The sequence below is a fragment of the Mus caroli genome, chromosome 17 (genome assembly GCF_900094665.2).
Source record: "Mus caroli chromosome 17, CAROLI_EIJ_v1.1, whole genome shotgun sequence".
In the NCBI taxonomy this organism is placed as follows: Eukaryota; Metazoa; Chordata; class Mammalia; order Rodentia; family Muridae; genus Mus; species Mus caroli.
The window spans coordinates 590692-617722 of NC_034586.1; the positions used below are offsets into that span (position 1 = coordinate 590692).

The following is a 27031-nucleotide window of genomic DNA, read 5'->3' on the forward strand; positions in this document are numbered from 1 at the left end:
TCTAAGGATAGGATGCTGAGGCTGAGGGAAGTGTTTACCTCTAAGGATAGGATGCTGAGGGTGACTGTATTTTTTCTTCCCAGAGACACTGCTGTTCTGTGCACCTAGACATTAGCAGTGATGGTGTCACGAGTCACATACTTATCTTTCTGAAATGGCCACCAGTCAGTGTATGGTTTGGCAAACCAGCTGCTCACACTTGTACCAAGATACGAGGCACAGAGAACAGACCCAGAAAACAATTTGCAGGTTAAAAATGAAGCATTCAATCTATCATTTCTGGGTTTGGGTGGTGCTTGCTTTATGAATCTCACATAAGTGAAGGAAATCTGATCAGGAGCTGCTTTTAAAATCCATAATATTAAGGCTTTAACAGGTTTTTGCATACCTAAAATATCACAGATATATATTCACTATAAATTAATTAAGCAGAGTATGTTTTTCTTCTTGCTCATATCCTTCCAGCCATATTAATGGTTGGAAAAACTAGCTGTTAAAACAGAAAGGTGAAATTGATATTAGCATTTGGCAGAATCCTCTTTTATCCAGCTCTTTTATGTAAAGCGTTTGAAATCTATTGCTCTTGATATAGGGATGGGAAGAGAAATGATTCCGCAGAAGTGAGGCTGGTTAACGTGCAAGGACTAACTCACCATATAAAAGGTGCGGACTGGATTGAGGTAGCTCTCATTTGGGGCATCACCAAGTTTGGAAAGTGCAGCCAGCAGCCCTTCAGCATCCTTGGCCTGACCCAGGTGATAACGCTCCAGGTTGAACAAGTGTGCCACAATGTGGATAACTGGGGATGAGGAGACATTGGACAGAGGCTGTGTCAGAGATATCTTTTATTCAAAATACTGTGCTGCTACCTTAAGTTTCTCTGCTCTGGCAGTCTACAAGGAATCGTGATTCATTTGTGCATCTCTCCCACTATCTTGGATAGAGTAGAACATACAGTGTATGGCTTATTATAATTAACAAATAAAGTCATCTTAATTCATGATTTGATATTAAATTTCTACTCATTTTGGAAGTGATGTAAGTTATTATATCAGAACATTGTTGTTGTGTTGGCTAGTTTTATGTCAACTTGACACAAACTAAGAGTCATCAGAGAAGAGGAAGGCTCATCTGAGAAAATGCTTTCATCAGATCAGGCTGTAGGGTATTTTCTTCATTAGTGATTGATGTGAGAGGTTTTGCCCCATTGTGGGGTGGAGCCACTTCTAGGATGGTGATCCTGGTTTCTGTAATGAGCAAGCTACAAGGAACAAGCCAGTAAGCAGTACCCCTCTATGGCCTCTGCATCAGGTCTTCCTTCTAGGTTCCTGCCCTGACTTCCTTCAATGATGGAGACAAATAAATCTTTTCCTCTTTAACTTGCATTTTTGGTCACAGTATTTTATCATAGCATTATTGTAATTACAGACAATATATAATATAATATAACATAACATAATATAATATAGGATACTACAATATAGATATAATTCTTAAAGAAAGATGGCATATGATGGGTGTAGAATATGAAGCTTCCTAAAGAATTCAGAAAGAATTATCTTAGAATACCATGCATCATACACAGCAATATATGTTTATTTGACACACAGGTTGATATCAGGAAAATGTCAGGGATATTTTCTTCACATTTTCCAGAAATATTTTCTGTTCTTCTCTTCATATGTTTTAATACATATATGTGTGTATGTATGTAGTATGTATGTATGTATGTATGTATGTATGTATGTATGTAGATGTATGTCTAGGCACATATAGATGTGCATTTATACAACTACACACTCATTTGCATAGATAATTCTTACAGAATCATCAGGCACATTGAAATGAGACAGTATCTGTGGAACCAACATATTCTTTCTATACTCTTAAGGAAAGTGTGCTATCTGATTCTGAGAGTTAGAACATTTAAATTTTAGATAAAGAGGACAAATTCAAGGACACTGTGTGATCTGGCCTGGAGATTCTGCCTCTGTGCTGCTCTTTCCTAGCTTGGAAACTCCCTTGGAAACCCAGCAGTCATGCCATCTCCATGGAGACCTGGATGAGCTGCCAGTCGACACACACCATTGGGATCAGACTCAAGTGTGAACAAAGGACTCATTACTCAGGATATAGTTAATTTCCCATACGTTCTTCTGCATCTCCAATGGGAAGAAGTAACTGTGCTGGCTACTATGTATATATACATATGTATATATGTACGTGTGTATAGGCTAACATGTATATGGCTATACACATTGTGGGTGTGTTACAGCATCCTCCATGGTTGTCCTTTATGATTAGAGGTGTGGAAGATGTAAGGCTGAGAATACTGGGGATGGGGAGACAGAGAAGTCGGTAAGGGCTTGCCATGTAAACACAGAGACTTGAGTTTTATCTGCAACATGTACATAATCAGTAATGCAGGTTTATAACCTCAGTACTGGTTGAGGCAGAGGTGGTAAAGAAAGAGGTAGATACTTGGAGATGCTGGCCAGTTAGTCTATCCAAAAAATACAGTGAGGTCCAGGCTGAGAGAGAGAGAGAGAGAGAGAGAGAGAGAGAGAGAGAGAGAGAGAGAGAGACTGTTAGAAAACCACTGAGGACACCACCAATGCCAACATCTGGCCTTCATATGCACATTCGTGCATGTATGTGTGCACACACACAGAACCTTTGAGAATATTGCAGCTAATTTTGTGCCTGTGGTCATAGCTGCACAACGTCAACTATTATTTAGAAGCATTTTCTTTATTTCCTTTTTCCCTTTTTATTTATTCTGTCATATTTACATCCTGACTTCAGTTTCCCTTCCCCCCAGTCTCTCCCTCTTCTCCCCTTTCCTCAATCTACCCTTTCTTCAGCCCTCCTCAGAGAAGAACAGTCCTTCCAGGGTCCTCAACCAAACACATGTCTTAATGAAGGTGTCTACTCTCTTCTTTACATCTATTCAATATAGCACTTGAAGTCCTAGCCAGAGCAGTAAGACAACTAAAGGTGATTCAAATTGGAGAGAAAGAAGTCAAAGTATTGCTATTCACAGACGATATGGTAATATACACATGCAACCTCCAAAATTCGACCAGGGAGCTCCTACAGCTGATAAACACTTTCACCACAGTGGCTGAATACAAGATTAACAAAAAAAAAAAAAAAAAAAAACCTTCTTCTATGGAGATGGAGACTGGGGCATTTCCATTTCACAGAATTAGAGACTGATTTTCATTTTCTATTATAGGACTGATTTCCCAATGTGTCATCTATACCTAACAGTCAGGAAGAAAGCAATGAACAAATTCTCTTTGTCTTCGCCTGTTTTTATGACACTCCTCTTCCTTGTAATGAGCTGCTGATCTCAGTCTGTTTCCTCTTAGGTTAGCTTCCACACAAGAATCTGACAGAGCTAACCTAGATTGGCGTGTGTGGAATAGATGACTTAGGACCCGGAGCTGCTCATTCATGTTTACTGCCTCCTCCCTTCCTTTAGCTCGGAAGACAACACTGGAGGAGGGAAGCCCAAGCAGCCTCTCAAGGGCTCATCTCCAAGGGACTAAGCTAGATCTCTGTTACCTGTAGCTTTTATGTGCTTTAAGGTTTATATAATACATGTTCCTTTCCTTCAGTACTTTCCATGTTGTTTTTGCTTCACAAAGTAGATTAAAAGTGTAGTTATCCTAGTTATCCCAGGGATCCTGTACTGGTTAGTTTTGTGTCAACTTGACACAGCTGGAGTTATCACAGAGAAAGGAGCTGCAGTTGGGGAAATGCCTCCATGAGATCCAGCTTTAAGGCATTTTCTCAATTAGTGATCAAGGGGGAAAGGCCCCTTGTAGGTGGGACCGTCTCTGGGCTGGTAGTCTTGGGTTCTATAAGAGAGNAGGCTGAGCAAGCCAGGGGAAGCAAGCCAGTAAGTAACATCCCTCCATGGCCATGGCCTCTGCATCAGCTACTGCTTCCTGAGCTGCTTGAGTTCCAGTCCTGACTTCCTTTGGTGATGAACAGCAACGTGGAAGTGTAAGCTGAATAATCCCTTTCCTCCCCAACTGCTTCTTGGTCATGATGTTTGTGCAGGAATAGAAACCCTGACTAAGACAGATCCTAAGAGTAAAAACCACCTGAGGCCATTTTGGTTGGGTAAGCACTCTATGTTCCTCTTAGATTTGATCCTGGCTAAAAACTAGAAATATAAAAGCTGTTAAACCTAGGACTGCCCAGGCAGGATAAGTAACGGGAGAAGTATTGCTTTTGGTCCCTTACAGACATTGTATTTTTTCTTTTATATATGTCTTATCCTTTTTAGTATGAGCAAACAAACTATTGTGGTTTGGCCACAGCTATCTCTGAAATGGGTTGAAGATGCTGCTGTGGGTGAATTCTCACCTTCCCAGCCACTGCGATACTTTCAGGATGTTAGACTGGATGTTGGTGTCTAGCAGGAAGAATAACAAAGTGGATGCTTCTCGATTACCTAATTTTTTTCCTGTCTCTATTTTCTCATCCGTAAAATGGGTAGATTTGGGAAAAAATACCCATAACCATACATGGCAGCTTTGTGACAACTGGGTTACTAACTGAAAACAAGCTCTTTGTGTGCCCCTGTGGACTTCCCATGTTATACAGTGCTGTATATTGGTAAAAGCTCAAGCTACCTCTCTCCATCACTCACCCAAATGATCCAAGCTGTAAGAGGGTGGCTCTTCCTGTAATTCTATTTTCTCACCCAAGTACTTTTCAGAGACCAGTTATGTTGGCAATGCTGCACACACACTTTTAAGTGGTCTGTGGACTTCTGAGTTCAAATAAGAAACTTTTATTGAGAAGCAGACAAAAAAATCATAAAGGAGCCCTGTTGGAGCTTTGAGCACTTTCAGTGGAACTGAGGAACTGGTTGGTAGCACCTTATTAGGTGTCAGATCCCAAGGAATTGTTGCCTTTGACACCATCTCTACCTTGGGAACTCCGAATCATTATTTTCTCAGGACCTTTATGCTGTACCCTCTCTTCTCAGCCTGCCCCTCTTCTGTTTATCGATGTTTGTGAACTAATTTTAGCAACTCATCAGGAGTTGCACTCAGGGTGATCTTACACCTCTGAAATCTGGCAGACACAAGTTGCAGAATTTGCGGAAAGAGCTGCATAGGTCACAATTTACAACCTCCGTTGATGGAAGCCCAGGCTCCACATACTGCTTTTCAATTGCTGGGGTCTTCAAGGTCTGCCATGGACCAGGGAACCCAGAAAGATCCACATTAATACGAATGTAAAGGCTGTGAGACAACGATTTTTATACCAGTGGAGTTACAGGTCCCTGAACACAATTTATTTAGTGATTGGAGGGAGCTCCTGCTTATCACAGGCAGGCAAGCAGGAAGGCAAGAAGAAGGGCTCCTGGCACTGAATTTTCGGTGATGCCCTTGATTAGAGATACCACTGTTTTGCCTCCCCAACCCCATTCCCTAGCCTACATCCACCAGTCTCTAATTACATCCTTTAATTATCCGACCAATTAGAGCCTGCAGTTCAACATCTAGGGAAACGGATAAGAAATTAGAGGCTGGCATGCAAACTTCTCTGTGCATGCATTTCTTCCAAGGTTACACACCCCTATTAAGCCAGTTGGCTATTTCAAAAAGCAGCATAATGGGCGAGGCTAATAAAATAAGCCCAGGGACATTGCAGCTGCTCCCCCGTGAATACAGCAGAAGGACAAATGAGAAAAGCGAGGTGTAGCAATGAAACCCAGGCTTAGCATTTTTTCCTCCTCTCTCTAAAAGCACAGTTGCCAGCCACATTTCTTAGTTAATGTGAAATGCAGTAATTGCTTTGTCAAGGATTGGACAAGGTAAAGAGTTTCCTTTCCACCTTCCTGCCTTTGTCGGGCTGGAAACCACAGCTCTGGGGTTGGTTTCCATGAAAGACAGGATGAGGCTACTTTGCTGGGAGATACAGCTCTGACCCTGCTGGGGTGAGCCCCAGTAGATGCTCAGGAGCAGCTCAGAGTAGCAGCAATTCAAGAGACGTGGGTTGGAAAGAAAACGGATGCCCTTTGCAGACTTGGGAGGGGAAGATGGAGAAAGAACATCCTGTTTCTTCTCCTTGCAGCAGAATGTGAATTTATAATCTTGAATGATTAGTATTGTTCCAAATCCATTCATTTCCCAAACGCTGTTTCATCCACACCATGCCCAGAATTTGTGTCATGTTCCTTTCCTATCAATTCTTTTAGCCTCACACACGTGGCTGCATGCCACTTGCCCTGGTTTGGTCTGTCATAGTCTTCTTGTGTTAGAGACACAGGTTACTAAAATGCAAGAGATGCTCCCTGCCTCTGAGCCTCTCAGAAACTGAGGATTGCCACTCTTGAGCTATGGAGTAAGGCATGAGCCTTGTAGGTGATGGCATTTAGGACAGACAGTGGGTTTCTGATATAGAAGAGTCTTAACCTCCCAGGAAGCACTATGAAGGGGAGGAATTTCAGCAGAAGGGTCATCTGAGCAAGGAAAGAGAAGACTTTGGAGTAGTGGTTCTCAATCTTCCTAATGTGCAACCCTTTAATACAGTTCGTAATATTGTGGTGACTCATAGTCATAAAATGATTTCTATTGCTACTACAAAAGTGTAATTTTCCTATTGTTGTGAATTGTAATAGTGATATCTGATATTCAAGATGTCTGATATGTGACCTACAAAGGGGTCATAGCCCACAGGTTGAGAACACTTGCTCTGAAGAGTACCCAAGGGGAAAGGCCATGAGGATGTGGAGAACCAAAAACTTGGTTAGAGTGGTGAGTCCATCCACCATGCTTTGGGGGAGTGGACTTGACCTCACTGGCAATAACAGCAAGTGAATGAATGGCCTTGTAGTTTTCAGATTGCTAAGCAGATTTAGTCCTGAAGGTAATCCACAGTATCTCACCAAGATAGAGAGATCCAACGGCTATTGATGCTTTGAAGATTCCACAGCCAGCTGAAGAGACCTGCTCTGAGCTCACACACCCAGCAATAGCAGGGCTATAAAAGAAGCTGGTCATATGACCCTAGTCACATCCTGCTCACTCTCAATTTCACAGTGCCCTGAAACAGCACGGGCCACAGGGGGTTCAACAGGTCTTACCTACAGGGTGCCCTGCTCATGGGAAACATTCAATGTATATTATCTATCCATTTATACTACGGATGTATGAGGACATAGAAAGGATATGTACCCAGAGATTTAAGAAGAAAGCCTTTCACAACTCATGTTTTCGTGTATGCTCTGTGCTCCTTTCTGATGAATTTTGATGACCCCCTTTTTCTTTATATCTTTACAACTCTCTTTTAAAGTCTGACTCTGCCTTTAAGCTATGCATGGTAATAAGATTCTTCTTGCCTCTTTACAGTGTTTAATCTCTATTCTTAACGAGAAAATAAGGATTTTTGAAGAGTTTAAAGGAAGCCCAGAAATGTCCTAGAATTCCTTCTCTGACAAGTTTACCAAGGAGCTCTGCGGTTGTGCCCGACGCCACCCACCACAGGGAGCTCAGAGCTCTGTGAGCACTGTAACTCTGCTTTTGGATCTTTTCAAAGTGTGGAAATGGCTTCCATTTGCAAGCCAAAGTCTACTTCCTGGTAATGCCACTTGTTTTCAAAGGCTCTACATACACAGGTGTATTCTGCACCACTTCAGGTCCTGAGACATACAGCTAGACCAACCTTGTCCCTAACCCTCCATTTACTAGCTGTTTCAGCTAGGACTTGATTTTTCTTTTAACACTTTTTTTTTTTTGACAAACCACAAAGACCCTCTGCAATGCTTATCTCGGGTTAATTTGCTCCGGTGTTTAAGACAATCAATGGGGAGAGTCTTCCCCACATGTCTCACTACACACCCAGAGTTGTGTTAATTGGCACTCGGGCACCGTCTGTCATGTCTTGTTGCTTAATTAAATTCCCATTTGGTTCGAGTGTTCCTTTTACTCTGCATTTTTTAATGCATGAGAGGATGAAAAACAAATGAGGAAAACATTTTATAGTGAAATTAGTTTGAGAGAAAGAGTACCGAATCATAACTCTTTATCATTCCAATGGTCTTTTATTTCAATGACTTTGTTGCCTGGCAAAACCACAAGCCAGTTGATTGCTACCTCCCCTTTCATTCTTTCCTTCTTTGTGGGTGTCTAAACTTGCTCAGAGATACTAATTTCTCCTTAAATGACAAGTGTAATCGTAACAGTAGCAGCTCCTATACAACCTACAATCTCTACCTTTAAAGGCTCTTCTATGTCCACTAACTCAACACTATTCTGAACCCAGGTCACATGACCAATCTTTTCTTCTTCTTTTTCTTTTTTTTTTTTTTCCTCCTTTTTTAGACTCTAATGTCAGGGCAAAGATTAAGGCATCCTTACCACACAAAGAAGAACACTATCCCATCTATATTGACAGTCATTGAATGACAATTCAATTTTCCTATTATATGAGTGAGGTTTTTGCTATAAGTCAATTTTAGTTCTGAATGATACGAATAGCAAAGTTTTCATTTAAATAGGTATTTATCACTGCATTACAAAGAAGCTACTTATTCACAAAGGGAAATCTGACCAACTTTCTTTTGATCTTTGAGAGATTATTATGGAAAAACTCATTTAAGTATAGATTAGGAATTGAAAAAATGTAAATGCAAGGTTTCATATGTTCAGATGAAGGGTGAAAGCTTCTATTATCTAAAGGCATGATTGGGAGGAGTTAAACAAAAAACTATGAAGTTAGATATTAGCCAGTGCTAAAGACAATTGGTAAACACTCACCTGAATTGACAGCTATCCCGTAGGCAACGAGTTTGTGGAAGTTGAGGTTTTTGTCTAGTTGTCTTCTCCATGGTCCTCTACAGCACTAAAGTATCAAAATAAATGAATAAATGAATTAGGAAAATGGACACAGAGCTAACAATGCCACATCTAAGAGGATATGACTCAGGCTCAACTGATCTCTGTGTTGCTTCAAGTGGGGACACAGGACTTAAAAACTAGTGGCATTTGATCACAGCAAGGCAAAGGATTTTTCTTTAGCTATTTTGCTGGAATAGCAACTCAATCTAAAAGTGGGAATTCTTAGGTCTCTGGCTGTAACTCACAGTGCTTAAGTAAACCTTATGGTCATGCCTTAGTCAGCTTATTGATATAGAATAAAGAAGTAGTAATTACCACTTCCAGTCATGTATTTTGAATGACTTGTTCACTGTTCCTTATTACACAAAGAAAGATGTTTTGCATCTATAACTAGTATTTACTATTGTGATGATTCCACAATAAGTTATTTCTTCTGATAAAGGTTACTGACAATCTTATTTTTCTGCATGCTGTTTTCAGTAACAGAGGAAGTGGTAATTAAGCATATTGAAATAAATATGATTAGGAGGGGTGTTACCATGGATCGGTGTTAAAATCACCAGGTTCAATCTGGGCCTTGTGGTTTTGATTATGGAAGGAATTGGGGTGTTTCCTGAGTGGCTCTCATCTCAATGATTTATTTATCTTTATTCAATCAGAAATGATTGTGGTTCAAACAGTCATAACCCCTGCATCTCCATGTGGGAAAAAGTTGAGTCCAGTGTTGTTTGGAAAGCCAATGGCAAAAGAGAACCCAATGTCAAGTGGAATGTCCTGATCTTTAGCTTTAAGTAGTGTAAGCACAGTTGCTGGGAGCTTCATAGGAAAATACATGTTTCGATCATACCTGTAAAAAGTGCATGTGTGTGTGTGTGTGTGTGTGTGTGTGTGTGTAGGCATGGGGTATGCATATTGAGTGCATGTGCATATGTATACTCATGCACATACTCCAAGGCCAGAGAACACCAACAAGGTTACCTGTTTCATCACTCTCTGCTTTTGTTTTTCCCTTGAGATCAGGGCCTTATTGAACTTGGAGTTAGGTTGGTGGCCAGCTAGTCCCTGATTATCCTCCTGCCTCTGACCCTCAACCTTGCTGGTGTCACATACACACAGGTACACACTGCTTTTTTTTTTTTTTTTACATGGATTCTGGCAATTTGAACTCAGGTTCCCAAGGCTTGCTGGCGAGCACCTACCTGCTAAGCCATCTTTCCAGTCTCTAGTTGCAGGCTGACAACAACTGAGCTTGCTTAAATTTTTTTAGTACTTACCACACTTGTTCCTCTCACCAGTGAAATGAAGTTCCGACTGACAGGTAACAGAATTAGCATGCAGTTAAAATTCAGGCACACGGCAGATGCCCGGGCCCATGCCAATGTGGACTATCCGTAAGTTAGAAATAGAAAAAGGGAGGATGATGAAAACATCGAAGCTTGAGAAAGTAGAATGCATTTTCTTTTTTGAAACAATAACAGATTGTCATTAAATCTACTTACACCCAGAATAACTCGTGTATAAAAGAAAGCCTCCTCTTCAGTATACCAGAAGAATGTGTCAATAAACAGATAGGCGTTTACTGCCAGCCATGAGAGCTAGGGTAGGGAAAAAAGAGATGAGATCACTGCTATGGGCCACCCCTCGCCTACTCAAGATCATTCGACACTCAACTTCTTTTCAGATGAAATGCAGAGGTTGTCAGTATTCCTCAGAATCACTCCTTACATTTATTTCTTACAGATTAGATTTCAGTAGGGATTACAAATACGTTATTTTAAATAAGGGCTGTCAACTTCAAAGTATTTACTGACAAGCACAGAATCTTCTTAGTCAACAGGAATTGACCATGGTGTGAAGAGTCAGGGCATCTTTAAAGCACTCTAGGAAAAAAAATACTAGTTTCACAGGCTGATTCACAGACTTCATTTGATAGACACGTGCCATGCAAAACAAACTACTTGACTTTAAAAATGCTCAAAAATTAATGGACTTGGAAAACAACTTCGCACGATTCTATAAGGGTAAGTTAAATACATTCAATAAGTGTTTGCTGACAAGTTTTTAGTCTCATATCTAAAGTAATATTTCCAAACTTAAGCCATTTTAGAAATATCATTCTAAGAATGGAGGACTCTTAGAGCCAAGTAAGAAGAGTGATACTCACAGCAACCACGAAGGACCCACTCTCGTTCAAAATCCAGCACACCGGCATGACACTTCTCTTACTACCAACACGTTATTCCTTTTCGTTCATTTGAGCCTGTGTGTTGCGTGCTTAGGAAAGGGTTCCCTTCTACATCACTTTGTCTTGGAGCACCTGTTGGGAGCAGCTCTTAAGGAATTTCTAATCAAGGACTTAGTGCCAAGAGCATATCACCAAGCTGACATGCTTCATGGCCTAGGTAAATATGAGTCTCTGTCTAATGATTCCCTTCTTCAAAGAATGCAAAAGAAAAGAGACTCATTTCATTAAATTGTCTTCATGCCCATGCCCATGCCCACTCCCCTTCTACATAATTTCGGTCAGAACAATAACGAATCTGTGTGCAAATTTGAGAAATAACCTAATTTCTGAAGGATCCTGGGTATAGCAAAGAATTTCTACCTAATTTTCCCAACAGTATTTATTTTAAGTCTTTCCTCCTTTTTCCACTCAAAAAAAAAAAGAAAAAAAGAAAATAAAAGAAAAGAAAAAGAAAAGGAAAAGCAAACAAACAAATCAAAACAAAATAAAACAAAAAACTTTCCCAAGAGACTGAGATTGAGAGCTAAGTACATATGGACAGAACCATTTTTCAGAATGTTGTGGAGAAGATTCTAAAATTCCCAGACAGGAAAACTATTGAAGCTCAAAAAATGATGATGAAAGTATAAAGTGTACTTTGGTGTGTGTGTGTGTGTGTGTGTATGTGTGTGTGTGTACATGTGTATATATGTATGCATGTGTGCACACAAATATACGTATGTACATGTATGTATGTATGAGCACATATGCGTGCATATGAGTATGTGTATTATGCATGTGTGTGTGTGTGTGTGTGTGTGTGTGTGTGTGTGTGTGTAGGACCACTGATATGAAGATCCTGCCCCCACCTAGAACACACATATTTTGGTGGTCCTAGTAAGGTTGTCATTCTCTGATTTTTATGGTTATTAAATATAGTGACTGTGATTCTAAGACAAAGCATTCTCAACTGAAGCAACTTTTTGCTTCAAATATTTTCAAAATTTGAAAATATTTGCAAATATTTTCATTAAAAATTTCACAGGGAACTAAAGAGGTGGCTCAGAAGTTAAGAACACTGGCTGTTCTTCCAGGGGACCCAGATCCAATTCCCAGCATCCATGTGGTGGGTCACAGCAGTCCATTTCCAGGGCATCAGACACCCTTTTCTGGCTTCTGAGGGCACCAGACACATGGATAGCACATAGGCATACATGCAGGCACAAATCCATACACATAAATTAAGGTAAAAGATTTTTAGATAACCAAAAGTAAGAGCTTTGAATTATTTGGAGAATTGTCCATGGCACTTGTGTATTTGTAGGGCTTGTTTGTTTAGTCATGATGAAAGAATTTTTAAAAATTAAAAGCCTAATAAGTGTAATGACTGGGAACTTCTGTTGACTTGCATTTACCAAGGCATGCAGTTAAGAACTTTTGAATATTTATTGTCCAATTAACTCGCACATTGACTCTAAGACACAGATGCCATAAGCATTGCACGCAGCTGTGGGGAGAAAGTTGAATGAAGTAGGTGGTAAAGGAATGATGGAGACTTGATGCTGGTTCTGAGCTTAGCGTTTATATTTTCAGTCATCACCATATAAAATATTAATACATGATTTGTGTATCAATCAAAACACTCCTATAGGGATACAAATGGCATTCCTACCAACTGGACATATTTAAGTTATAGGAACTGGTTTATTTTAGAGTATCAGTTACAAGTAATTAAACTGTTCTATGTGATCTAGAGTACTGTTTTTCAATAATTAAAAACGTCATAAATAAATATTCCTACTGTGTTAGTCACTATTCTTTATTTTATGAATTTTGGGATGTTTTGGGATATTGAGGCTCACTATGGTTTTAATGGGCTCTCTGTACTCTATAAGAGTTTGGTTTTTGGTGACTTGGGTTGAGAGGCAGGGCCTGCACAAAGGTCAATGATCAATGACTGAATAAATGCTATAGGCTAGTGTCATATTCCTAAAAGGACAAATTTGGCCTCATTTCATGTTCTCTCTCTCTCTCTCTCTCTCTCTCTCTCTCTCTCTCTGTCTCTCTGCCTTCCTACTGCGGGCTGCTGAGGCAAGAAGCCCCTCTCCAGATGCTGGTGCCTTGATCTTAGACTTCCTGGCTTCTAACATGGTCAGGAAATACATGTCTGCAGCATAAACATAGGAATGGGTGTTTGGTCTCACAGGGTTGTAGTGAGCAGGCATCAGGGAGGCCTGCTTGTGTTAGAATAGTTGACTCATTCCTAATAGGGCTAGCAACTTCATAGTGATCATTCACAGCTTACCCATTTGCATTTCTTGATGCAAACCAACCAGCCCACGATTCATAAACACAGCCACCCTGCCCTCACCCTCTCACATAACTTCTCTGTACTAAATCAGCCCAGGACCTGGTATCCAGCCAGGAGCATCCATGGCACAGGGTCTGGTGAAACTTCAAGCCATCAGGTCTTAGGCCAGCTTAGCTGCTCATAGGGCCTTTCCCTGTGTGAAATCTACAGTGAAGGCCCTTGTCTATGTTTTCTCCTCTGCTCCATTTGTCTTTTGAGCATGTTCTTGCCACCTGCTCCCCATCTTGCCACCTGCTCCCCACGTGGCCCGGAGTATTTGGGTATTATAAATAAAACGCTCTTAATTCAAGGTCAGTGCCTCTCTGCCACCTTAGCACATCTGATTCAAACAAGTCCCAGGCTTTAAAAACGTCTATGTTTAAACATTCAAGACTTTGTTCATCCACTGAATGCTGGAAGAACTTTCAGCTTACCACGGAGCCCGACCTATATGCAGTTGTTACCTCTAGTATACCTCAGTTTCTGTGTTCATTAAAGAGGACTGAAACAGCTCCACCTTGTGGAATCAACACTGCTTCTGCCTCACTTCCAGTCACCACACAAACATGAGCAAGGTGGTACTTTGGGGGAAGTCTTGGATGTGGTAGTAAACACAATTCTCAAATTTACCTCTTCTTCGAAAAAGACACAAATTTAAAAGAATAGTTCTGCGTAGAGATATATAGAAGCATAGCATGTAAATTAGCATATTGAATTGCTTATTCAAAAATGAGCAGTATTTAGATGTTGCATCTTGGGGCTGGAGAGATGGCTCAGTAGCTAACTCCATCTTGCTGCACTTATAAAGAACTCAGGTTCTTTCCCCAGCACCCACAGGAAGACTCACAACAACATGAAGTTCAGTTTCAAGGGATCTGAAATATCATTAGGTGTTAATGAGTTCCTGCATGGACACTGCACAAGCCCCCTCCCCCCGCCCCCCCCTTTCACACACACACACACACACACACACACACACACACACACATTACTTTTTAAACTTAAAATCCTATAAAATCTTCATATTCATTTTAAGTCAATAATTTTCCATGATTAAATGATTTGTTATTTCTGAAATGTCTAGGATTTACATATTTTAGAAACCTTATTCAGTTAGACTATGAATGTTAATTCAGAAGGAGTACCCACAGATTTTATATTATCCTCAGTTCAGATTCAGTGATAACAACAGCTAGAGTCTTCTAGTCTTCTGAGCTCTTTATATGATGTTACAATTAAGACCCAGGACAGCACTGATGGAGGGACACAGCTGCCTTTCAAGGGACATAAATTGCTTGTCATATGTGGTTTTAGATCTCTAATGCTCCCTAAAAGCCACAAATGAAAGGCTTGGCTGCCTGTGGCACTACCAGAGGGTGAGACAATCTTCAGGACATGGCTCTTAGAAGTACGGTCACTGGAAATATCCCTTGAAGTAGATATGGAGACCCTGGCCTCTTCTTTGCCTAATGGCTGCTATGAGGGGAACCGACCACTTCTCTCCTGTGCTCCCACCATGATCAGCTACCTCAGCTCAGGTCTGAGACACAATGCCAAATGGCACAGACTGCATCATCTGAAACTATGATCCAGACAAATAGATGCTTATATGTAATAGACAGTGTGTTAAAATATAGTTATTATTCCTTATGGTAGACAAAAATGGTTAGTAGTCATATTATGAAGGCCTTAACTCATGGTTTAACTTAAGGATTATCTTCATAATCCTTTTACTTTCATAGAGCTTGAGATGATTTTAGTTCCCTTATATCAAAGACTGAATTATATTCTAAATTACATTTAATTCTAAATTATATTCAAAGTCATTCAGAACTCAACAATTTTGTGCAATTGATGGAAATACAGTTTCAAAATTCTCATGTTGAGGAGTAAGCCAATTACGCCACTGAATTAGAATCAAACCCTAGACAACATCAGACATTATGTCTTATAGCATATGTAAAAGTCCAAGTTGGTGCAACCTCAACCTGTGAGGACTTCCATAGAAACACTTATGAATGAAGCATGGGGTAGACACGGTTTCCTAAATAACCTGCTGAGAGTGTGAGGACACACATACATGCCCCAAATAGGCCTTGGATTATCCTTCAGAGAAGTCATTTGCACAGGTCACAGTTTAAATCAAGACTTTGAATCATTTTCAAAGAACTGGGGACAAAGTTAACAGGACATAAGCTTGCACAGAATCTAGAGACAGGGTATATATGTTTAGAATTGGATCTACTTAAACCAAACTGTTTCCATTGTTAGCAGTGAGTGCCACATTGTTTCTCAGAAGCGTCTCAAAACAGAGGAAGGTAGAATCTGATCTACCTTCTATCTTCTAACAAGAGTGAGGTAGTTCTATCGTCTTTCTAATGAAGTGTTCACTCCACTGGCCTCTCTAGCCCACCACAATAGAGGACATAAAGTATTGTTGGCATACTGTTCTTCAGTAACAAGCTCATCCTTGATATGTATGGGCGGCTTTTGAGACAGGATGTCACGTTACACAAGCTGGCTTCGAACTCCTGATCATGTTGCCTTCAACTCCCATGTGCTGAGATGACAGCCATTACGCACAGTCTATGTAGTACTATGGTTTGAACCTAGGGCCTTTCGTATGCTAGGTGAATGTTCTGTCAACTGAGCTGTATCTCCAGCCCTAACAATTCTTCTAAAATGAAAAAAGAGAGAAAAAAAACAGGAAAAAGAACAAGAAATGTGGATTAATATTGCTTTTATATCTGAATAAAAACTCTATATTAACCATGTTACTCTCCTAGGACTAGCTTCATCTATTGTATTTTAGCTCAGTTGTTTAGCTGGTTACTTAACCCAACAAAAATCCTCTTTGATCCTCAAGGGCAGGCTTGCCAGGTTATCTTCTAAGAGATAAACATCTCCTAGCCTTTTTTCTGAATGCACACATCAGCATCTAAATATTCAGGTGAAAGGGATGGAAAACTAAACAAACAAACAAACAAACAAACAAAGGTAAACACATCCTGTCCCCAGTTTCTTACACAATTATTTAAAGATCATTTATGGTGGCAATTATGTAATTACATTGCATAACTCATGTATTGCATAAATCCTACTTTTAAAGGGTAAGTGGAATAGAAAAAATTAAAAGAATATATATATCAACATATAACTGATTTTAAAATAAAAGGTAATTGTCCATCACAATATTCCAACTTTTGCTGAACTGCATATGTTATATGTTTATCTCAGGAAACATGAAATTTTCTTCCTGTAATTTTGAAGTGACTTGTATCAGCAGTTTAGTTCAGAACTGTAAGTCCAAGGTTCCTTCTTTCATCTGTGTCATGATTCTGCCCTTAATCCTGTGGTCACAATCCCGGATGGAAGTTGTGTTGAGATCATTCCATATTTGTATGGTGTGGGTGTGTGGTCTGGCTTTCTTGAGATGTAGGAGAGGAGATGGCAGGTGTGTTGGTGCAAAACCTGAAGATTCCACTTGGGACAGACATCCGGACTCTCTGTGTGCTCTGTTGGGCCCAGAACATCTCAACTTCACTGGTGTGCCTCTTTCTCTTCTTTCTACATTTGCAACCAGCTTCTTCTGTCCATTAGTCATGCCTCTAAAGCTATTCTTAAAGTTGTTGGGAGAGCCATGATGTTAGGTTTCCTGAAATTCCCAGCACAAAACTACAGAGTGACTAATTCATCATTTCTTGCTCTAAACTAAGTGGCCCTGTTTGAACTGCTTGGCTTAGAAATGTGGTTAAGGACAGGACTCACATCTTTAATCTTACCGGGTATAGCACACATCTCAGCCTCTTAATGCTAAATAATAAATACAGAACCTCATTTGTTTCTCTGCTTCTTAGCACATGAGACAGTTCTGTACAGATCCCCACACAGACACGGTGACAGGAAGTTTCTGGCAGCCAGTGCCTTTCATTAAAGCTCAGAATGAAAGGGAAGTCTGCCTTTCCAGGCAGTGAATTCTTTGACTTCCAAGTTCAGAAAAAAATGTAAAGTTGAGGAAGGCTAGTCTAGAAATCCTTCCTTTGCACATCCAAGCTGTTCTTTCAAAAGTCAAAGTGGATGCCAGAATTCCATAGATTTCATTTTTCAAGATGAACATTCATATTTGAACATATTTCAAGCCAGATGGTTTACAGTTCATGTATTTGTTGGCGTTTTCCTGCCACAACAACTAAATATTGAAGACACATATTTGTGATGAGGAGAGCATTTCCAACTATCCAGTCCTGCTGCTTCTTCATGCTGCTTGCTCACTCACCCCCCAACCTCCCTCCACAATGTGCTGCCACCAGGGAAGCTCTGTCAGCTCCAACAGTGAATCACATCCCTTTGATTTAATAGAGAGGGAGAAAGGAGGTCACCCACCCCATTCCCCAACACACACACACACACACACACACACACACACACACACACACACACGAGAGAGAGAGAGAGAGAGAGAGAGAGAGACAGAGACAGAGACAGAGAGACAGAGAGACAGAGAGACAGAGAGACAGATATGTATTTATTATAGCAGCCATGAATTTTCTGGTAGCAAATAAGAAAGCAAATGAACATCTATTGAAATATGCTGTTTTCACCATCCATTTAGACAAGCTGGAAAGTTTACTTTTAATCCAACCGCTTTATAAGTGAGTTTGCCAAACTGTGAGGCTGTTTGATCAGGGTTTAGAAGACAATGGGGAATTCAAATAAAGGTTATTTTTTTTTAAAAGTCAAGTATGAAAATATGAGCTGGAGAAAGCAATGTGCGTCTGTACTGTGGGCCAGCGTTGTCACTCACCGGGTTGGCTAGGACCTGTCTTCCAAGATGAATGTGTTCCTTTCTCTGTTGTCACCACACACACAATTTGTTATCATTCTACCTGACTCCGTATTTGTATTATTAAAATTTAAAGGGTCCATTTTGGTGATAAAGACCATTAGAAGGCTGAATAAAAGTAATAAAATATTTTTTAAAAAATGAAAAAGCATACAACTATCATTAAAGTTGTCTTCCCTTTGACAAAGGACATGCCTACAGAAAAATATACATTAACTTTTTTTTTTTTTTTTTTTTTTTTTTTTTTTTTTTTTTTTTTTTTTAGGGATGATGTACAGAGCTCACAGTTTGAAAGAAAATTGCTTAGAACTGGGATTTGGAAGAATGGAGGGAAGCCTTAGGGCTTGTGTAGGGGCAGGGAAGTCAAGGTAGCCTAGTAAGATTGTCTTGCTGATTCCAGAAGACATGGACTAGCGCCTGATCTGCATTCCATCCTCTGTGTTTTTCCACTGTGTTATTCCCCAACACCTGTTTTCAAATCTTTGCCATCTAGAGTGTACATGGATAATACAATGGACAAAGAGCACAGTCCTGGTCCTGGTGATGAAGGCTGAGAGGCATTCATAGGAATGCTATGAGTCTTTAAAGTCCTGGAGAGAGATACTTTGGAAGGTCTCTTAGGCGCCGATTATTTCAGATCTGTAATAATGAGAATAGGCCATAGTTGAGTTTTGTGCCCTTGTCCTCAAACCCTTGTCCCTGATGTCCTGCCTGGCTGTGCTGTTTTAAAGACAGACGTGAAGGAGTCTCATGACAACTACCAGATGGCACCTCCCTTACCTCCTGATTTGATTGGCATGATGAGATTTTTATGATGGCCTAGCTGATTAACTTAAGCCAATCAAGAAAAATGTATTCGGAATGACAAGGCTATTAAGCTGTTTCAGTGCCCTGGAAAGACAGGGCCAGTCAGTCATTGGCTCCTCTGCTCTCCTTCTCTGGCAGCACAGCTCTTCAGAGAGAATGTAAGCCTGATGTCAAATTTTGAAAAGTTCTATCTAAAATATGAATTTTCCCAAGGGAGGAATAAGATTTTGTAGGACAAATGACCAGAAGAGATGCCTTCTTCCTGATAGGTAATTTAAAACTTAATTTTATTTTTACTCTTATATATCTATATCATCTATATCTACATCAACATCTACATCTACATCTACATCTACATCTACATCTACATCTACATCTACATCTACATCTACATCTACATCTACATCTACATCTACATCTATACCTATCTATTAGAAAATCATCATAATGGACCAGGAAAGAATCTATAAAAGTTAACTTCAAGAGTGGCAGTCTCTAATTTATTGCTGAGCCATGCGGATGCTTACCTAATGAAAATATAAATTACGAGACATGTAACAAAGTATAAGATGAGATAATACAAATCACGTGAGCAAGTGTCCTTCTCATGAAACTATTTGAAATTTCAAAGACTTATTTTTCTCTTTCAAGAGCCAGATCTAACAGCTACCACTCTGTATTCATTTTCAAATGAAAAATATAACCCTATACATAACTAATTAAATTAATATAGCTTATTATGGCAAAAATAATTTCTTTTAACTTTGAGGACAGCACCACATTTTATATTAAGCTGTTAATACTCATAACTGTATGATTTCAAAATCAGCCAAGCTTGAAAAATTATTGTCTCTGACATTCCCAATGATCAAAGCAACCTCAATTATAATATTATATTAACTAAGCTAAAAAATAGTATTAAAATTTCTAACCTTTCTGAACTGTAATTAGTCATCTAACTATGTATCCAAATTTATTTGATATATTTGCATAGTTAATTAATTATAATTTATTTAAAAGTCTTCCATTTATAAAACTTTGCTCTCCTCAGCCTATGAATATAATTGCCAAGGTATGAACTTAATTTTTAAATATCTTCTTTAAGTTTTGCTAAGATTTATATATGACAGAGAAAATTGTTTTAAAATATAATTTTTCTTCTTTAAAAATGTATGCCTTTTGAAAGGGATGAGGGTTAAGACTTTGGAGCCAGGTAACTTAAACACAAAGGCAAGAAGATCTGAAGCTTCCTTCAGAACAAATGACCAAATAATAAACCGGTGAAGTCACGTTACTAAAGCCTTCTCCTTGGTTGTTAGGGTGGTACATCAGGTAACAGTTTTTGCTGTGCAAACCTGACAGTGTCTCTAACCTCTAGGCACCCCCACTTACATACTCACTCACTCACTCACTCACTCACTCACCCACACCCATTTACAGGCACACACATCACACCCACTTACCTACCGACCCACCCACCCAAACCTACCCATACCCACTTACACACCTACTCCTGCTTACAACCTGTCTACCCTGTACACACACCCACTTACATACCTACTCATCCACACCCACTCTCACACACACCCACTTACATACCTACCCATCCACACCCACTCACACATACCCACTTACATACCTACCAATCCACACCCACTCACACACACATACACTTATATACCTACCCATCCACGCCCACTCACACACACACTCACTTACATACTTACCATCTACACCCACTCACACACCTATCCATTTACCTCATGTACACATCCCACCCATTAATTCATACCCACTTACATTCTCACCCCTGCTTGCACACCCATCAACCCTATACACACACCTACTCACACACCTACTCATTCCATACCCACTGACATACCCATCCACACCCACTTACATATCTACTTATCCACAACCCCCACACACATCCATCCACCTACCCCCATGTACACACTTTCAACCACTTCATCTATACCAATTTACAACCCACCCCTGCTTACAATCAACCCATCCATATACACCCAGTTACACACCCACTCACCCACACCCACTTATGTACCCACCTACACACATCCCCTTACACATCCACCTGCTCACCCACCTACTTACACATGCGCACACACACATACACTCACACCTACTTGCAAACACACCCACCAATTCACACCCACCAACTCCCACATACCCCTAATTAAAATAATACCTAAATCATGTTTTCTGAACCCCAGAGGAACCTTTTCAAACCTGTGGAATGAATACTTGAAAGATTGCACTCTGTATCACATAAAGTCACATGATCTAGACTTCAATAAAACTTTGCCATTGGACTGATGAAAGCTTAAATGTCCCGCTCAAGGTCAAAACATGACAGAACAGAAATTATGCATCCTTTAAAATGGCTACCAGAAATTGAAGTGGATGAGCCAAGTGGTTTAGAAAAACCTGCATGAAGTCAGGCTTCCAGGTCACCAATGTTTGTTCAGATGTTTGTAACTTGGAGAATCTCTTATAAGCATAACCTGTCAATAAAAAAGCTGATGGCCAATGAGCAGAAGCAGAAAATAGGAGGTGGGACACTGGGAGGAAGAGAGAGGATTCTAGGAAATCATGATAGAATAAAGAGGAGACACATGGAAAGACGGGAAAGAGATTGTAGCAAGATCCTGAGAGAGCCTCTGGAGAAGACATGCAGGAAAAAGTGGGTTGGGTTGAAGGAGAGACAACTAACCATGCGCAAGACATAGAGTAGTTAGAATGGATTAAATGAGTTGGGGAATGAGCCGAAGCTCGTGGCTAGGTATTTATTCCTAAATAGTTAGTCTCAGAGTCATCATTCAGGAAGAAGTGGCAGGAAAGGAGAACGGCTTTAATATTTTAAATGGATTTAATATTTTTCCAGAAATCAATACAATATCTGCATTGGGGTATCTTCCAGACTTCATTTTGTTCGGGGTGGTATAAACTCATCTGTGGAAGCCCACTTTCAGAAACCTCTCCTCATGATTATGGCCTTAGTGGATTCAGGGAGCATTGCTACCACTTAAAAATACATGGGAAAGAAAACTATACAGCCAAATCTATGAAAATGAAGAATTCAAATTGCCCAAAGGAAGAAGGTATAGAAAACAGCAGTGGTGGGCAGGGCGTTGAGAATGAAAATGCCTTGGGTATCACAGCCTACGTGGGATGCTCAGGCACACCCAGGAGATGGCAGTAGGTTTTCTGCCTACAGTGGTCTGTTTTCCACTGTATTGTCAGTTATGTGCTGAGAACACAGTACTACAGACTGTGTAAGGCTCATTAAAAACAAATTTACTTTGACTCACCAAGGTCAAGGGATTATATATGAAGTCTTAATGTGGTATATGAAATCATTTGCTCAGAGACGAGGAATGTGCGTATGTTCTTGCATGTGCACATGCATGGAGACCCCTGTGTCCGTGCGTGTGTGTGCATGCATGCTGTACACTTGCATGAGTGAGCTTGTTGTGCGTTATTTTTTCAAGTCTCTCTCCTTTCATATGAAATTCAAAGATTCAACCACAGGACCTTCACCACACTGACTTTATATAGTTTAATCATCTTCCATTTCTACACAGTATACTCAGATTGAATCTCCACTCTTTTTCTATTTTATTGAACATAGATTTTTTAACATATTATATTCCAATTACTCTTTCACCTCCTTCTGCTTCTTCCAGTTCCTTTCCACTTCCCCTTCCGTCAATATCCATCCCCTTTCTGTTTCTCATGAGAAAAAAGAGACCGACTTCTAAAGAATTATAATAAAATAAAATATAATAAGATAAAACAAAACTAACACACTGGAATAGGACAAAGCAGGCAAACAAAAGGAAAAGAATCCAAGAAAAGGCACAAGAAATATAGATGCAGAGACGCATGCATTTGCACACTCGGGAGTCCCAGATAAACATCAAACTGAAAGCCATACTATGTATGTAAAGGACTGGTAGGGTAAAAAGAGAGGAAAAAATATGTAAGTAAAATAAAAATAAGATAAAATTTAAATAAGTAATGAAAAAGAAAGTAAAGGAAGGAAGGAAGGATTGACAAATCACCCCTTAAATTATTAGGAATGGTGGAGCACAGACAGAAGTTACTAATCCCAAGTTATTTTAACTTCTCCCCCTCCCTCCCTCTCTTCTTTCCATCTCTCACCTCTCTGTCTCTGTCTCTCTCTGAGTGTGTGTGTGTGTGTGTGTATGTGTGTGTGTGAACATTCATGTCTGCATCATGGCATACTTGTGGAGATTAAATAACAACTTGCCAGATTCCATTTTCTCCTTCTACCATGTAGTTCTGGGGTCAATTTGGCTTGGTGGCAAAAGCCTTTCCCTGCTGTGCCATTTTGCCAGTCCTCTGGAGTTTTTCTTTTATGAAGTAACCTATTTACATTAGATGTATTTCTGTAGGGCAAAAAGAAGTGAAACATTTTTAGTGGCTCTATTACTCTGTTCCATGTGCTGGAGTATAAAGAAAGTCAGTATTTGTGTTATTGTCATTGAACACAAAGATTTCAGTGTTGGGAGAAAGGATAAAAGTGTGAGATTAATGAGGCTTAGCAGAAACTCTGTAATTATGGGTTTAATTAGAATTATCAGTATAAAGCATGGCATACTTTATCTAAGAGGTTATTTTCTGGCTATGTTCTTGGAAAAATTCTAAAAAATATGACATCCAAGTGTATCTGGGTCATGAACTTACCTTGGCTCAGGCTGTGTTTGTGAATGTCATTTGTCTTTAAACACCCTGGATCCTCTGAGGAGGGGTTGGATCAACAGGTGATTCAACATTAACAAACAGTTATAAGTATGTTTATACTTTAAAATTAAATTAATGGTAGTTTCTGGTCACATTAGAAATTCAGATAGCCATTGTAGACTACAAGTCCCATGTGAATGGCATGTAGGACCAGCGTGGGAAGGTTGTCACTGGTCATAGGTGAAAACATAAGGCTCAAACATGACCACAGTATGTATAAGAAAGTGCATTGATCCATAAGGATACTAAAAATGAACACTGTGATGATTTGTATATGCTTGGCCCAGGGAGTGACACAATTAGTAGGTATGGCATTGTTGGAGTAGGTATGGCTTTGTTGGAAGAAATGTGTCACTGTGGGTGTGGGCTCACCCTAGCTGCCTGGAAGTGAGTCTTCACCAGCAACCTTCAGATGAAGATGTGGAACTATCAGCTCCTCCTGTTACCAAGCCTGCCTGGATGCTGCCATGCTCCCACCTCAGCCTCAGGCTAAGGTGAAGAGACTCAGAATAGTTTCATTGACAAAGGAAGTCTCAGCAATGCCCATAGACATTCTTCCCTGGTTAAGTCTCATGAAGAGCATTTTAAGCAAGCATAGCAAGCTGAGAAAGGAAAAATATAAAATATATGGTTTGAGTATTAAAGGGGCATCAGGAGGTGAAATAGAGCTGAATCCTGTATTCAAGGATATTAAATTGAATTATGGCAATATTGCACCCAGATAAATTTAGGTCTAGGCATGGTAGCACAATCTTTTAATCCCAGGAGGCAAAGACAAGCAAATCTCTGAGTTCTAGGCCAGCCTAGAACAGAGCAAGTTTTAGGTGAAGAAAAACTTAAATCCAGGATTGGTGAACCAAACCTTTAATCCCAGTGCTTAGGAGACAGGCATGGGTAGGTATGACTCCCATAGACTCATGTCTTTAAACAAGCCTATGGGGGCCAGGGAGTAGAATGTGATGGTTTGTATATGATTGGTTCAGGGAATGGCTCTTTTAGAAGGTGTGGCATTGTTGGAATAGATGCGTCATTGCAGGCATAGGCTTAAGACCCTTACCCTAGCTGCCTGGAAGTGAGTCTTCCACTAGCAGCCTTCAGATGAAGATATAGACCTCTCAGCTCCTCCTGCATCATGCCTACCTGGATGCTGCCATGTTCCCACCTTGGTAATAATGTACTGAACCTCTGAACCTGTAAGCCAGCCCCAATTAAATGTTGTCCTTATAAGAGTTTCATTGGTCATGGTGTCTGTTCACAGCAGTAAACCCTAACTAAGATAAACACTTTAGGTAGAATCTTTGAAACTGTTGTGGGACCAAATAATCCTTTTACAAATGAATAAATTAAATAAATTAATTAAATAAATTAAATAAATTAAAAAGAGCAAATGTGAACTTTTACTTCCATCGTTCTGCTTTGACTGTTTCTGTGTTTTTGTTGTTTTTTGGTGGTGATTCCTTTTATTTTCATTTTATTTTTTTTTTTACAGTGAGAGTATAGTCTTTATAACACATAAGTGCATACACACACACACACACACACACACACCCACACCCACACACACCAAGTGCTTGTTATGAAACAGTCCCTGCCAACCCCCTAAAAATACTGAACATAGCAGCTTAGTAGAAGAGCAAAACCAAGAGAAGCCTGATTTCAAGTTTTCAATAAAAAAGCAAAAGCATATAGTGCGACAGCTGTTCAACTCCCAACTCTAATAGGCCCCAAACAAAACAGGCCCATATTTAAATTCTCTAGCACAGAATCCAGTAGAAATGTTCAACTCTAATCAACTAGTAACTGATGTGATAGAACCTTAGAAAAGAAATTATATTGCTACCCTGTCCCCTTTCTCTTACAGTTGGAGGCAGGAGTATGAAGAGAGACAAAATTCAAAGGAAGAAGAACTATACAGATAAAAGTTCCTAAAGCTGTTGCTGTTTGGAATAGAAAGGGAGGCAGGGTTTTACAAATGTTCAAACACGGGAAGGCATTAACACAATTTATTCACTATCACTCCTACTTGAAAGAATAGAAAGCAACATCTCATCATATAAAACTATGTTCAGGGTCACCAGAAACTATGGATATCATTTTAGGCTTCATCAGGGAAAGCAGGTTCAGCTCAGATCCTTGGATACTATATAGCTAGCTTGACTAGATCAGTGTCTAGAACTGTTCACTGTCACACTGAACAGCTGTAAACTAAACAATAGTTTGTAACTCCATAGGAAGCTTAAGACTTGACAATACACACACAGCTAGCTAGGTTCCCCTGTGTCACCCTCTTTAGAGCAGCCCCTGTCCTTGGATCTGCCATGAACACTCTCATAGACTGTTTCTAAGGTCTAAGAACTGATTGAGAGGACATTTTCTGTTTTTTGAAGTGCTGGGTTCAAGCTTGAGCTTCAAAGCAACAAAGAAAGCTAAGATATGTTCTCACATCTAAACCCAACTCTCTAATCAAACTGCTAAATAACTGTTTATTACCACGGGCTTCTAACATTACATGCAAAACTTTGATTAGACAGTACATATATTTTTGTGCTAGTTAGCATTGTGGAATTTCTCTAAACAAAATATAGAAACTTAATTTGATCAAGCTTATAAATCTAGCCAATGATTTTCAGGAACCATTGGGCATAGATGAATATTTGTATCGTCATGGGTAAAGGGGGATTGTATATGTTGGGGAAAAGGGTATGCTATGCGTATGGAATGAATGACATTAAGCAGAAATTGTGTAATTATGGGTTTAAATTAGAATTGTCAATAAAAAGATGCAAGACATTTTTACCTAAAGGGTTATCTTTTAAATCATGTTACATAGTGTACTTAGACCAAGAGGTTCTCTGAAGGACTAACTACTCAAATCAAACAAGAAATGAAAGTTGGAGGACAGCGACAGATGAAGGGAACTTAGGAGGATTTCGACAGTTACAGTACATGAACCTTAATCAAAGCCCAAATTATAAAGGTTCAAAATATTTTTGAGATAGTAAAGAAAATTCAACACTAAAAGGATATGGTTATATTAAGAGTTTTAAATCTTCAGAGATGACAATGTGAATGTGATTCTAATTTTAAGATAATTCATCATTTAGAGACATCTACCATAGTACATATGAGTGCAATAAACAATATCTGATTCTACT

At 39.6% G+C, this 27031-nt stretch overlaps 1 protein-coding gene across 1 annotated transcript in view; it reads right to left on the minus strand.

Annotated features, from left to right (window-relative positions):
- Positions 1-11138, minus strand: part of Nox3 (NADPH oxidase 3) — a 58206-nt gene extending 47068 nt beyond the window's left edge. The window contains exons 1-5 of the mRNA XM_021149518.1: positions 11032-11138; positions 10367-10462; positions 10142-10252; positions 8787-8871; positions 654-799 (exon numbers count right to left, since the gene is read on the minus strand). Of these exons, the coding sequence (XP_021005177.1) occupies positions 654-799; positions 8787-8871; positions 10142-10252; positions 10367-10462; positions 11032-11079 (486 nt within the window). The 5' untranslated portion in view covers positions 11080-11138. The remainder of the gene's footprint in view (positions 1-653; positions 800-8786; positions 8872-10141; positions 10253-10366; positions 10463-11031) is intronic.
- Positions 11139-27031: the final 15893 nt, after the last annotated feature.